Source organism: Bicyclus anynana, chromosome 2, assembly GCF_947172395.1.
Source record: "Bicyclus anynana chromosome 2, ilBicAnyn1.1, whole genome shotgun sequence".
In the NCBI taxonomy this organism is placed as follows: Eukaryota; Metazoa; Arthropoda; class Insecta; order Lepidoptera; family Nymphalidae; genus Bicyclus; species Bicyclus anynana.
The window spans coordinates 4,678,903-4,691,452 of NC_069084.1; the positions used below are offsets into that span (position 1 = coordinate 4,678,903).

Sequence of the window (12,550 nt, forward strand, 5' to 3'; positions counted from 1 at the left end):
TTAACTATGTAGTGACTTTGTTTACTTAAGTTTGCAGTTTGGGTAAGTATCATTATCTGATGGAATTAATGTGAATTAGTATGTTGTATCCTTGATCCAACTCGGCTGTATTCGGGAAACTTCGCGACACCTTATCGTCCGAAATTCGTCAGTGTCGGAAGACAAAAGTCTTCGAACAGTGCGTGTTGCCAGTGATGACCTGTGGTTCCGAGACTTGGTCGCTAACTATGGGCCTCATAAGAAGGCTCAGAGTCACACAACGGGCGACGCAACGAGCTATGTTAGGAGTATCTCTGCGTGATCGAATCAGAAATGAGGAGATCCGCAGAAGAACCAAAGTCATAGACATAGCTCGACGAGTTGCGAAGCTGAAGTGGCAATGGGCGGGGCACATAGTTCGAAGAGCCGATGGACGTTGGTGTCCTCGATGTGCAGGAATGGCGAACTGAAGCGCAGTGTTAGTCGACCCCCCACCAGGTGGACTGACGACATTAATCGAGTCGCAGGGATTCGCTGGATGCAGGTGGTTCAGTATCTTGATATTTGGAAGTCCCTACAAGGCCTATGTCCTGCAGTGGACGTCTATCGGCTGATATGATGATGATGAGGATGTTGTAAGTTAGAATGCTATTAAAAACAAAACATGTAAAAATATACCAATTCTCGCAACTCGGTTCTTCCACCGTAAACAGTTGTGAGATCCATGTAAGTCGGTTACTTTATTCAGTACTTAGGGGGACCGGACCTTACTTAGTCTTAAGGTTTTACGTAATTAGCTAACCTAATAACTTCTTAAAATGACCATATTAATTTAAAAAATATTTTTTCTGGGCAGGGTATAGTATACACAAAGCTACTATCATTAAGAGCAGAGCAGTGAAGGGAAATCTTGGGAAAACGGGAGAAGTAACACCATTTTTTAAGCTTCCGTCGCGTAGTAGGGTAGTTGAGTCCCTACTCATCCCCTGTATAGTAGGGTATCTGTAGAGTGGGTATAGGGTAGGGTACCAGTAGTGTTTCACGCGGACAAAGTCGCGGGCGTCCGCTAGTATAGAATAAACAATCTCTATTACAGAGATAAACAAACCTAATCCCAAACTAAACGCCTGTTTCTTTGTTTCGAGTATCGTTACATAACAGTTAACCTTTCAGTGGAATAACTAACACCACTGATCCGTCTGTGACAAGGGTGAGATTAGGATCGTCGGGAATTCCGATAGAAAATAGAACCAGACCAACCGAAAGTCCGTTGTATTTTTTCTAATGATTGTGTCTCACACAACACATCGCAGTGATATTCGGACAATAAACAAACCTTCATCATTATTCGTTATTTGATGTGATACCTACGTCTGTCTTTTTATATTTTATTTTATCACATAACTGAAAAGTTGGAAGTGCATGCCTGGGGCCGCGGATTCAAACCTACGCCCTTCGATTCAAATGCAGAAGTCATATCCACTGGGTTCTCAATTATTATCTCTTAAAACCTTAATATTTTACAAACGGATCTATAAATCTAAAAATAGTGGTATAAGTCTCACACTATGAAATAAAAGAGTAAATTAAAGACCCCAAGACAACATCTTTTGTTTTTTTTTTTTTTAATTTTTAGCAATGTTAATAAAATTTAAACAAAACAATAATTTATTAAAAATTTATAAGTAAGTACCTACCTGATTTTTTTTTATTTTTTTCATGAAGGACGTTTATTAAAGTAAGATTTGTGAGCTCCTGTTCAATACACGATATCTAGCTAACCTACCTACGTAATGACTTAGATTTCTTAAAATAATATTGACCTCTATGGTAGGTTATCGTCTAAATGCGTAAATATTCATGAAGATATACCTAGAATATGGTTATCGGCAGAATTTGTGATTCATATTAGGTAAATAATAAAACTTATAAAAATAATTACTTAAATAAAAATAATTTTACTAAAACTTGAAAGATTCAAATATTTTTCTAGGTAGGTACGAGTAAGTAGGGAACCTTTCAATTTTCAGACTTGTATACCTTGGTAGTATTTCTAGGTCGTACAGATTTCAGTCAAGTGCTTGGTTGGTCTATACCTACATCATTTTTAAAAAAATCGTCCTCCGCGTGTCTGTGTGCCGGTTCGCAATAAACTCAAAGACATACTGAACGGGTTTTCATGCGATTTTCACCAATAGGTATACTACAGCCTTTCTCGAATTGTAGGTACTGTTTGCCAACAAACAAATTAAATATTAGGGTATAAATCGCTAGTCATACCATACCTAATAATAATTATAACTAACTTGTTCTTAAATTAATGAAAATAAGCTCGATTAATAAGCTTAGAACAATTAGATATAGTTAATATATTTTATGATCAAACAATACATAATTTAGAATAAATAAGTTAAGAAATGACGTGCGTTTTCTACCTTCATTTCTAAATTGTTTGATGGTAAACAGTACACATCGAGAAAGGCTGTAGTTTAGGTAGATACTTAAAGTTATTTAAGAAAAAGGTTTTGGTACCTAATTTTAAGTGATGTTTGTCAAAATTTTGTGTAAATTGATCAAAAGTGTTCAGTGTGCATATGACTTAATACAAAATTTAACCTCGCACCACCCCCATTTTTTTTTAAATAAAATAATCTGTATCTGTAGTACGTGAATATGTTACAATTTTGTAAGCCAAAAAATCAGACAATGTCTGTCGTATATTTAGTACAAAGAGTAGGTACTAATAACCAGACGTAGGTACTACATCAAAAGAATAAGTAGCTTTATAATTATTAGGTGTAGGAAGAGTTTTTAAATTTTGTAATCATTAAATAGATATAGGTAGTTGCCTAAGTAAACACGTAGATATAGATAAATATTTATTGAATCTAGTAGCACAGTATTTTTTTAAACTTCTGGTAGTTAATTAAAAAAACAAAAAAATATCTCAACGTAGACGCCTCTGCTTGTAGACAGACATACCTATAAGGCTCATCATTTTACATTCAAAAATGGAATAAAATGTTTCTGTTGCTTTCACAACGACGTTGAATGTGCATTGATTGAGCATTGAAACTTGTTGACGTGGAATAACCGTCGCAACCGTTGCAACTGGTCCGACAACAACAAAGGCTGTACAAATCATAGTTTACTTCTTCTGTTATTGTAGAATTGACATTTTGTTTTAAAGAACTGGAGGCAACAAATACTTCATTTTGCGCAAAAAGTGATTGAGCTATCAGTGACAGTGACTAGCTATCCAGTGGCGTAACAGGGTGACGGGGCTGGCAAAATGCCACGGGCTTAAGGCTCGAAGCGAACCCCAGCGCGTGGAGTCCGTGACCTCAAATATATTATACTTAACATTTAAAAAAATTACATCGCGAATTTTTCTAGGGCCTCATCCAATGAATTTGCCATGGGCCTCAGATGATAATCCATCTAGACCGCAGGTAGCAGTAACTTAACTACACCATCTTTGATGATGTAGTTATGCTACTACCTTTCCCATTATCAACACTAATATTATAAAGAGGAAATATATAATATTGTACGAGTATTTTTGTGTGTAACGATTAAATTCAAAACAACTGGAACGAATTTGAGAAACTATTTCACTAATGGAAAGCTACATTATCAGGGAGTTACATAGGCTATATTTTATCCCCGTATACCCACGGGAATGAGACCTATACCTATACCTATACACGACACGCGTTCTCAATCGGCGAGGTTCTGCTGGTATTTTATAAAAATACCTGTTTCTGCTTTCAGATTCACTAAAGGATCCGTACATTTGTGGGCACCCAACATGCGCACGTAAGTTTTTATTTTAATTCAGACTAGGTACTAGTAGACCAGTTATAGTTGAGAACTTTGCGCTCAAAATTGTAGGTAAACGAATTCTTATATCTACCTAGCTAGGACATTTATGGTCTAGTTAGGTAGGTCCAATTTCAAGAAGGAGGTGAACCGCCGAATCCAACTCGGCTGGGCCGCATTCGGGAAACTTCGCGATAAATTTTCGTCCGAAATTCCTCAGTTCCTGAAAACTAAAGTCTTCGAACAGTGCTTGTTGCCAGTGATGACCTATGGTCCCAAGGTGCTGGAATGGCGACCCCGCACTAGAAAGCGCTGTGTTGGTCGACCCCCAACCAGGTGGACTGACGACATCAAGCGAGTCGCAGGTATTCGCTGGACGCAGGCGGCTCAGTACCTATCGTGATGTTTGGAAGACCCTACAAAAAACCTATGTCCTGCAGTGGACGTCCATCGGCTGACATGATGATGATGATGATGACGAGTAGATATCTATTCGTACATTACTTGAATTCGTTATATTTATTAGAAAAAAATATATTAGAGAATTTATACTAAAAATTACATATAGGAGTCAAATTAGAGTCTTTTCTGAGTTAGAAGAAAAAATAGCTCGGTACACACACCTCAGACTCAAACCCAGGTCATGAAACTAAGCAAACTGGACAAATTATGGCAGTTATTTTATAGGGTTTGCATTATTTGTAACAAAACTACATAATAAATAAAATAAAATAAAAATAAAAACAACAAACAGTAACAAAACTAAATAAATGTATGCAAACACAACTTTTCTGAGTGGTCCGAAATCTAAAACGTGAAACCCTTGAGTTTGAAAAAAAATCGCAGGCAATCGCTTTTATTTTTATTAAAAGATGCGAGGTGACGTTATTTTCTTTATCTGTTGCTATTTGACGTTTTGACATTTCTTTCTTGACATTGACATTGAAAATTTGAAAGGAAATGTCACTTTGTTCGGTTTTGACTTTTGTTTGTAAACAAACGAAATAATTTAAATTTTAAATCTTTAATATCTTTCTGATTACATGATTATGAGTTAAAAATATTTCAGTTATAAATACCAATCAAGGTACATTTTACATTATAACACATAACATTGGTAACAAGAATCGTTGACAATGATTTTACAAAAATATTTATGTTTCAGCATCAGAAAAGTTCAAATATTTGACACACATCATATACCATTATGAGTATAAAACGAAGGTAGAAACCTACTTTGCTGGATCTAGTAATAACCGGTCCACGCTAGATGTTAAAGCAAGAGTAAGTACCTACATAATACTCTCAATAACAATAATCACTAATAATCAAGAATTTAGATGAAAATTACCTGAACAATTTATGTGAATATGAGAACTCCTAAATATCTGGTGTAACAGCTTTCATTATTAAATTTATAAAATGAATTTGATAATTTTTTTGAGTAACTTCACTTGTGGGCTCATTTGTTTTTTATATGGATATTTATTTAATTAAATAAGAAATTGAAAGTAAAGATTTTTAATTCTAATTCCTTTAATTTGCAGGTCACACTACAATTCATCAAACCATGTGAAGGCCTCCTGCAGTTGAGTGACGTCACACTCATAGACCAAGACGAGAACTACCCAGTTGAGAGAGCTGAAAAGTTTATACACGCAATCGCCTTGAATGATCTGAGGTATGTAGTTTATATATTTTAAGAGATGTGTATATTCCAGCTGGCTTGTTCACTATTTTGGTCTTTATTATCAACCTATTAAAATGAACATCAAATCAATTGACATAATGTCATCTATATACTGTATGATATCCACCAAGTAAGCACCAGATGACATTTTTACATAGAATCTCAATTTTGTATAATATGTCAACTAGCATTTATGTCATAGATAGTGAATAAACTTGCTGGGCTGTCAAGCAACAGAATAAGATCATTACATATTGAAATTCAACAATATTCAAAATGATATTTATAAAAGTAATGTAATAATAAATAATAAAAGAGAGTTCTGTTTTGAATGAGGTAAAAAGGAAAATACAATCAAATTACCTTTTATTTTAAGGTAGAGTAGGGTAGGGGTAGGGAAGAAATATATGCACATAAATAAGTCAAAGCAAAGCTTGACTGGGTCCGCTAGTAACTCTATAAAGTAAGGCATCTATAATAAGCAAATATTTATATATTTCAGGTTTGCATTCCATGATGGAGTCATATCAGAGATATGTCCGGAGGAAGCAGAGGAAGACTGGGTACTCAACTACAAGAGAGCTATATTATCACTATTTCAGAATAGCATGAAGAGATTTGATATCAACTTTAAAGGTGTTGAGGTGAGGCAGTCAAATTGATATAATATTTTGTTACACCTCTGGTTTCTTGTCATGTATTGCTTATATATACTGTAACACTAGCTGACGCCGCGCGACATTATTTGATATTTTCTATTACCTTATCAACCTATAGACGTCCACTGCTGGACATGGGCCTCTTGCATGGACCTCCAAGCACAACATTCTAGAGCCGCTAGCATCCAGCAGATATCCTCTGTCCACCTAAAATAATGTTAACTGACACTGTGCTTTCCAGTGCAGGGTCGCAATAACCTTATGTATATTTTACCTTATGGATATTTTTCCATTATAGCAAGACATCCACGGCACGTGCAATGTGGACTACATAGTACGAGGGCAGGAGAACACTAGCCTTGTGCTGGTAAAGTCAAGAGATCTCTCGCAGTGCACCGACAGATACAAATACATGTCAATATTGCAGACTGTGCGCTATGACTTTCAGAGTGTAAGTGAACATTTTGATACCTTTCTAGCTGAAACATTGTTCATATTTCTGGTGTACGTTTGAATTTATTACTATAATTTTAAGCCATTTTAAAAATAGACTGACAATGATACTCGTATTGTAATAACGATTATTGTTGTAGTACGCCCGACTAGTTTTGAACCAAAAGGGGGCCTAGTCATGAACTTGAAATACACTGTGAGCCAAACATAACATGATGAAAATGACTGAAGTGGTTTAGGTTCAACCTTTTTGACAACAATATTCACAATAGTTTAAATTAAAAAATAAATAATAACGTAAATGTTTGTTTATAAAATGTTATATAAAACATTTTAACTATTTCTAATTGTTCTAAGCTTATTAATCAAATTCATTTTCATTAATTTAAGATTAAGTTAATAATATTTATACCCTCATTTTCAGAGATGTGATTTATTTGAAATACTTCTATTTAAAATGCAAATACAAAATGCAAAATACCTATTTTGTATTTTGCATTTAAATGCTTTTTATTAAAAAGCATTTTGTATTTTATTTGAAATACCTTTCGAGGTGTATTTTGTATTTTTAATATTCATTTCAAAATGCAAAATACTTTGTGATTAAGTTTAGCCTACATTAACAGTCAAACAAAACAAAATTAACGAATGACGCTTGTATTGCCGAATTTGACCAATAGAGGCGCCTGCTAGCCATGCGCGCCCTTTTTAGGGTTCCGTAGTCCACAAGGAACCCTTATAGTTTAGCTATGTCCGTTTGTCTGTCCGTCCGTCCGTCCGCGGCTTAGCGCAGTGACTATAATTACTAGAAATCTATAAATTAGCATGAGTGTGTATATTAAAATGTAAACAAAGTCATATAATAAAATCTTTAATAATAATTTTTTAGGTTAAAATTATTAATTAAAAATAAATTATGAGTTAATCAAAAAGGTAAAGCTGTAAATGAAATAAGATATCTCAGAGTCTGTTAAAACTAGAAAGCTGAAATTTGGTATGGATATGCATGCATATTAATTATTTATTACGTCAATAAAGTGGTAAAAAGAAAATTCGAAAAAAAGTTGTTTTTAGGGTTCTTTCCTACAAAGTGAGGATGAATTTTTTATCTTCTATCACGTGGTGAGGGGCACCGTTATCGGTATTTTTATGCGTTACATAAGGAATTAAACTGCTCATTTAATCTACGGAACTCTACTCTGCGCGTGGCCCGACACGCGCTTGGCTGGTTTTTTATTTTTTTCTTCGTTGGTCAAAGTGCGCGCCTTTAGTCTTGACGAGTGACAATGTCACACGAAAACGACGAACATTATGACGAATGTTTTTGTTCGGATATGTCTCTATTTCTCATGATAAATACAAATTATCTGTGATTTGGTCAAAAGGTATTTTATTTTAAAAAAGTATTTTGAAAATACCTATTTTGCATTTAGCATTTAAAATACCAAACGCAAATCTATTTAGTATTTTGCATTTGAAATAGTAAATCTCAAAAGTATTTTGCATTTTGTATTTAAATGCTTTTTTAAAACCATTTTGTACATCTCTGCTCATTTTTAATTTGTTTGTTGGTAAACAGTACTCATCAAGAAAGGCTGTAGTATAGTAGTAGACAAAAACACTACACTCACATTTAATAAAATTGGTAAAACATCAACTTTTCATCTATTTTTATACATGTAAAAAATATAATTTCTAGTTTTAAAACTGCCAGACAAGTAATTTCTAGTTTTAAAACTATCAAAGAAGTAATAAGACTTCTCTTTACATAGTTTTATAATTAGTTTCTTATTACAGAAATTCCAAACATGGCCAGTGCTAAAGTCTGAAAGTAAATGTGTTATATCCGTGGACCACCATATTTACAAATCTGTGAACTGTAGAGAACGACACCTGTTTGAACCTTTCTCGGGCAGAAACTCAGGCGGTATGACCACAGTCATCCAAGATCTCATACTTGTGGAAGAGGTCAATAAAACTGGATCTGATTCCATGGATTCTGAAAATAAAGGTTGGTATTTCTATGTGTTATTTTTATTTGTGAATAAATTTTTTCCTTCTCAGTACAATATATGTTATAATTGTTACATAATAATAATTACTCTTTGTGAGAAAGCTTGCTCACTGAAGTCGAGTGTGTTGCTGTTTTTAATTGAAGTTTAAAATAAATTGGGTGTCTTTATAGTACTATGTACAGATATACAGTACGGAGTACTACAGATAATATAATCATTATATGGGTATCTCCGCGGTTTTGAGCTTGCTAAAATAACTATAACATAATTTTTTTTTTGGTTATTTATTGTGCCAGATATTTTTACTCTAAATCTGTAAATTCTTAATTCAAAAGTATATGCAATACTTGTTACTAAATGTGATACAAATTATCGTCTTTTTCAGCTTGGTCAGTTATTGAGAAACGCTCTAATATCCTGCACCATCACTCGCCGTATGGCCGATCTGACACTGGAGAGTTGAAGTCAGCCAGAGATGTATTGAAACTACTTTGCCTGTGAGTCCTATACTCTACAAAAAATACATTTAAATATAGCCTAGCAATTGTTCTCCTTTTGTTCTTTATGGATAATGGATATACTTTTTTTACAATTCTAATAAAGACTTACCATTAGGTGAAGGATGATTATAGGTCAAAGACATATTGTCTCGTGATTAGAGAAGGCAGAATTTGAAATTGAATTTCGCCAGTTTTGAACGACAATCGCCACGAAGACATCACGTGGCACGCCCCTAGACCAACAAGAAACATTATTGCTCTACGTTTTATTGTTTTGTTTGCAGTGTAAAGCCAACTTCAGACGATGAAATCTCAACAGTGGACGAGAACATGGACAGCGGGTCTATAGTGGGCCTGTGGGGTCGATTGGTGCGCTCGGCGAGGAAACTGCACCATCCGGCGCTGGCACAGCTACTCGCTAGGGCTCCCACTATTTGTCCGTCTGCTTCGTAAGTATCTTTTCATCAGCTACGACTCAATGCATTTTGCCTTTTGCTATAATATTAGAAAACCAAATTACCATAGATTGTGTTAGTCAGTCCACGACTTCGCAGCACAATCATTGTTAGGGTTTGTGTATTGTAGAACACTTATTCATAAAATTTCTGCTGTTGGTATCATGAGAAAATACTGTGTCTAAAAAACATCTACTTTTGAATAATCACAGTTTCCTTTGATATATACTAATACATAGATTTCAATGTCAGTACCTATAACCTTTTGTAAGGACCTCATTCATGAGTCTTACTGCAAAATACTGTATCTGAAGATATTCATGTCTGTTAATTTAAAATATCTCATCTCTACAATATTATGTTTAAATTGTATACACATTCATCGTCGTTACATAAATATCTGCGATTAAATGTATACATTTTAAAATTTCAGCAAACACATCCTAGATGCTCTTCCCTATATAGCAAGTCCGGGTTCGGTGGAGCTAATAAAAAACATGATTCTCAACAATGAGGCAGACAAAGACACGAGGCACGAATGGCTCATGTCCATGGCTATGATTCCGAGGTATGTAACATTTTATTGGATACTAGCGGACGGCCGCAACTTCGTCCTCATGAAAGTCAATGTAAACTTTTTAACCCATTAAGGCTGCACACGGGAAGGAAGCTTAAAAAATGGAGTAACTTCTCCCTTTTTCCCAACATTTCCCTTCACTGCTCTGCTCCTATTGATAGCATGATGAAAGTATACTATAACCTGCCCAGGAGTATGAAGAACAATTGTATCAAGTTTCGTTAAAATCCGTTGAGTAGTTTTTGTTTCTATAACGAACACACAGAGAGACAGACCACAATTTTACTGATTGCATTTTTAGCATCAGTATCGATCACTAATCACATTCTGATAGTTATTTTGGAAATATATTTCATGTATAGAATTGACATCTACAGATTTATTATAAGTATAGATTATATATCTTTATTTATTTCATAGTTACAGGTAGAATATACCTACTATGTGTACTTATTAATATATTTATAAACATGACTCGCTCCATTCACAGGCCAAAGATAGACATGCTGAAGAGCATGTTAGAATTACTGCAAAAGCAAAAGAACGACAAGGTGGTCAGTTTCACCGTCTCATCAATGACCCATTCCTATTGCAAACATAATGGAAAATCGCGTAAGAATCACATTTAATACTAACCTCAGTTCATTATAAACAATGTATAATCGCTTTGTTGTTGGTGTTGCTTCTAAACGGCACAGTGAGATGCACCAGTACTAAGTATACAGCATCTATGTTATGTTGTATGTAAATAAGTAGTAAGTTGCAACCTCTTCACGTAAGTAGCTAATTTAAGTAGCTTATTTTAAACAATGTTTTGTCAATAACTGTAAGCAATTAAATAAATAATACAACATGTAGAACCAATATCTTCCGTCATCCGAGGATGCTCAGGTTTTGTAAAAGACTTTTCGATAAAAATCCACGGTTTAAACAGCTTTCTTTCTTCTTTCAATTACCTATTCATTGTTCAATAGCCTTACTTTAGAACTGAATATACATATTGCCATCAATAAAATTATCCACTCAATATGTCACATTTCAGTACGAGAATGTTGCGAAGAAGAGGTTCCCAGACAAATCCTTGAGGAATTCCAAAATAATGTCAATGAGATCGTCAGCAAGGGAGTTATTAGTCCACAAAGACAAGACAGGGATAATGTAAGTTAAAAACCCTCAATATTTTTCTGTATTTTGCCATCTAAATTGATCATCTTTTTTATTAATCTTTCAGCTCGTGATAGCCATTAAAGCTTTAGGAAATATTGGTGGTTTCAAGCAAGAATTCGCTGACGTTTTAATGAATATAATAGGAGATCCTTTAATATCCGTGCCTGTCAGACTTACTGCTATAGATGCTTTTCGGAGAACGCCTTGTGTTGAAACGCGGTGAGTTTACTTATTTGATCTTCCTGAGTTTCTAAATGTAACGAAACCTATGTCATTCGTCATTGTTTTAATGGATTTATTTACATTACAACAATACACTTTGAACCAGAAGACTGCTACCCATTTATAGCAAAAACATTACACTCCTTCTGACGTAAAATTGTAAGGTATACGACAGTTAATTTAACTAATTTCTTTACAGGGAATACTTTCTTGAAACATACAGAGCAGATTTAGTAGATGTTGAAATTCGAATAGCGTCGTACCTTCAAGTGATGAGGTGTCCAAACCTGAGCACCATTCGAAAGATATTCCACGCACTGCGCTTCGAGCCTGTGAACCAAGGTTTGACAGTATAGTTGCCCACACATGCACAATGATATAGTCTAAAGTAGAGTAACGTTGTCTTAAGTCGTAAGAAATATTACAGTTTCCTTAGGGATAAAATCTTACTCTATTGCCAAATGTATTCTTTGTTCTGCAAATAATAATTTTTCCTAAAGCAAATTAAGTCCTGAATTAATCATTGTTTAGTAATCATATTATTTCTCTTTCAATAGTTGCAACGTTTGTGTGGAGCCATCTCAACAACCTCGGCCATTCGTCGTTGCCTTCGCGAGTGGAAATCCAGGGTCTGCTATCTGGGAACACCATGCCTCAGTTAGAGGATAATCCTGATTTCAGAATGTTTTCAAGAAACTATGAGCAAAGTGTGTTCTTTGACCAGTATAATGCCGGTAAGTACCTATCTAATCCGCTCTTGCAATACTTATTTCTGTAAAGTAATCCAAACACACAATCTTATTTTATGCTATGAAAAACTAAAGTAATACATATGTTTCATTTGTCAGGTGGAAATTACGAAGCAAACGTCATATTCTCACCGGACTCTTATATTCCAAGAGCTTTATCTCTCAACTTGACCATTGACATGTTTGGCGAGTCCATCAATTTGTTAGAGGTAAGTATTTAAAAACCCTTTCTATATGTTCCTGAGCGCAAAAACTTAAATTA

General features: G+C 34.6%; 1 protein-coding gene across 1 annotated transcript in view; it reads left to right on the plus strand.

Annotated features, from left to right (window-relative positions):
- The window catches only part of LOC112046825 (uncharacterized), a 53,244-nt gene that overhangs the window by 1,329 nt on the left and 39,365 nt on the right, over window positions 1-12,550 (plus strand). Inside the window, 15 exon segments of the mRNA XM_052884995.1 lie at window positions 3,754-3,798; window positions 4,967-5,085; window positions 5,349-5,482; window positions 5,994-6,135; window positions 6,449-6,601; window positions 8,401-8,614; window positions 9,004-9,115; window positions 9,403-9,567; window positions 10,007-10,141; window positions 10,641-10,762; window positions 11,193-11,308; window positions 11,382-11,536; window positions 11,739-11,881; window positions 12,097-12,273; window positions 12,388-12,497. Coding sequence (XP_052740955.1) covers window positions 3,754-3,798; window positions 4,967-5,085; window positions 5,349-5,482; window positions 5,994-6,135; window positions 6,449-6,601; window positions 8,401-8,614; window positions 9,004-9,115; window positions 9,403-9,567; window positions 10,007-10,141; window positions 10,641-10,762; window positions 11,193-11,308; window positions 11,382-11,536; window positions 11,739-11,881; window positions 12,097-12,273; window positions 12,388-12,497 — 2,042 coding nt within the window.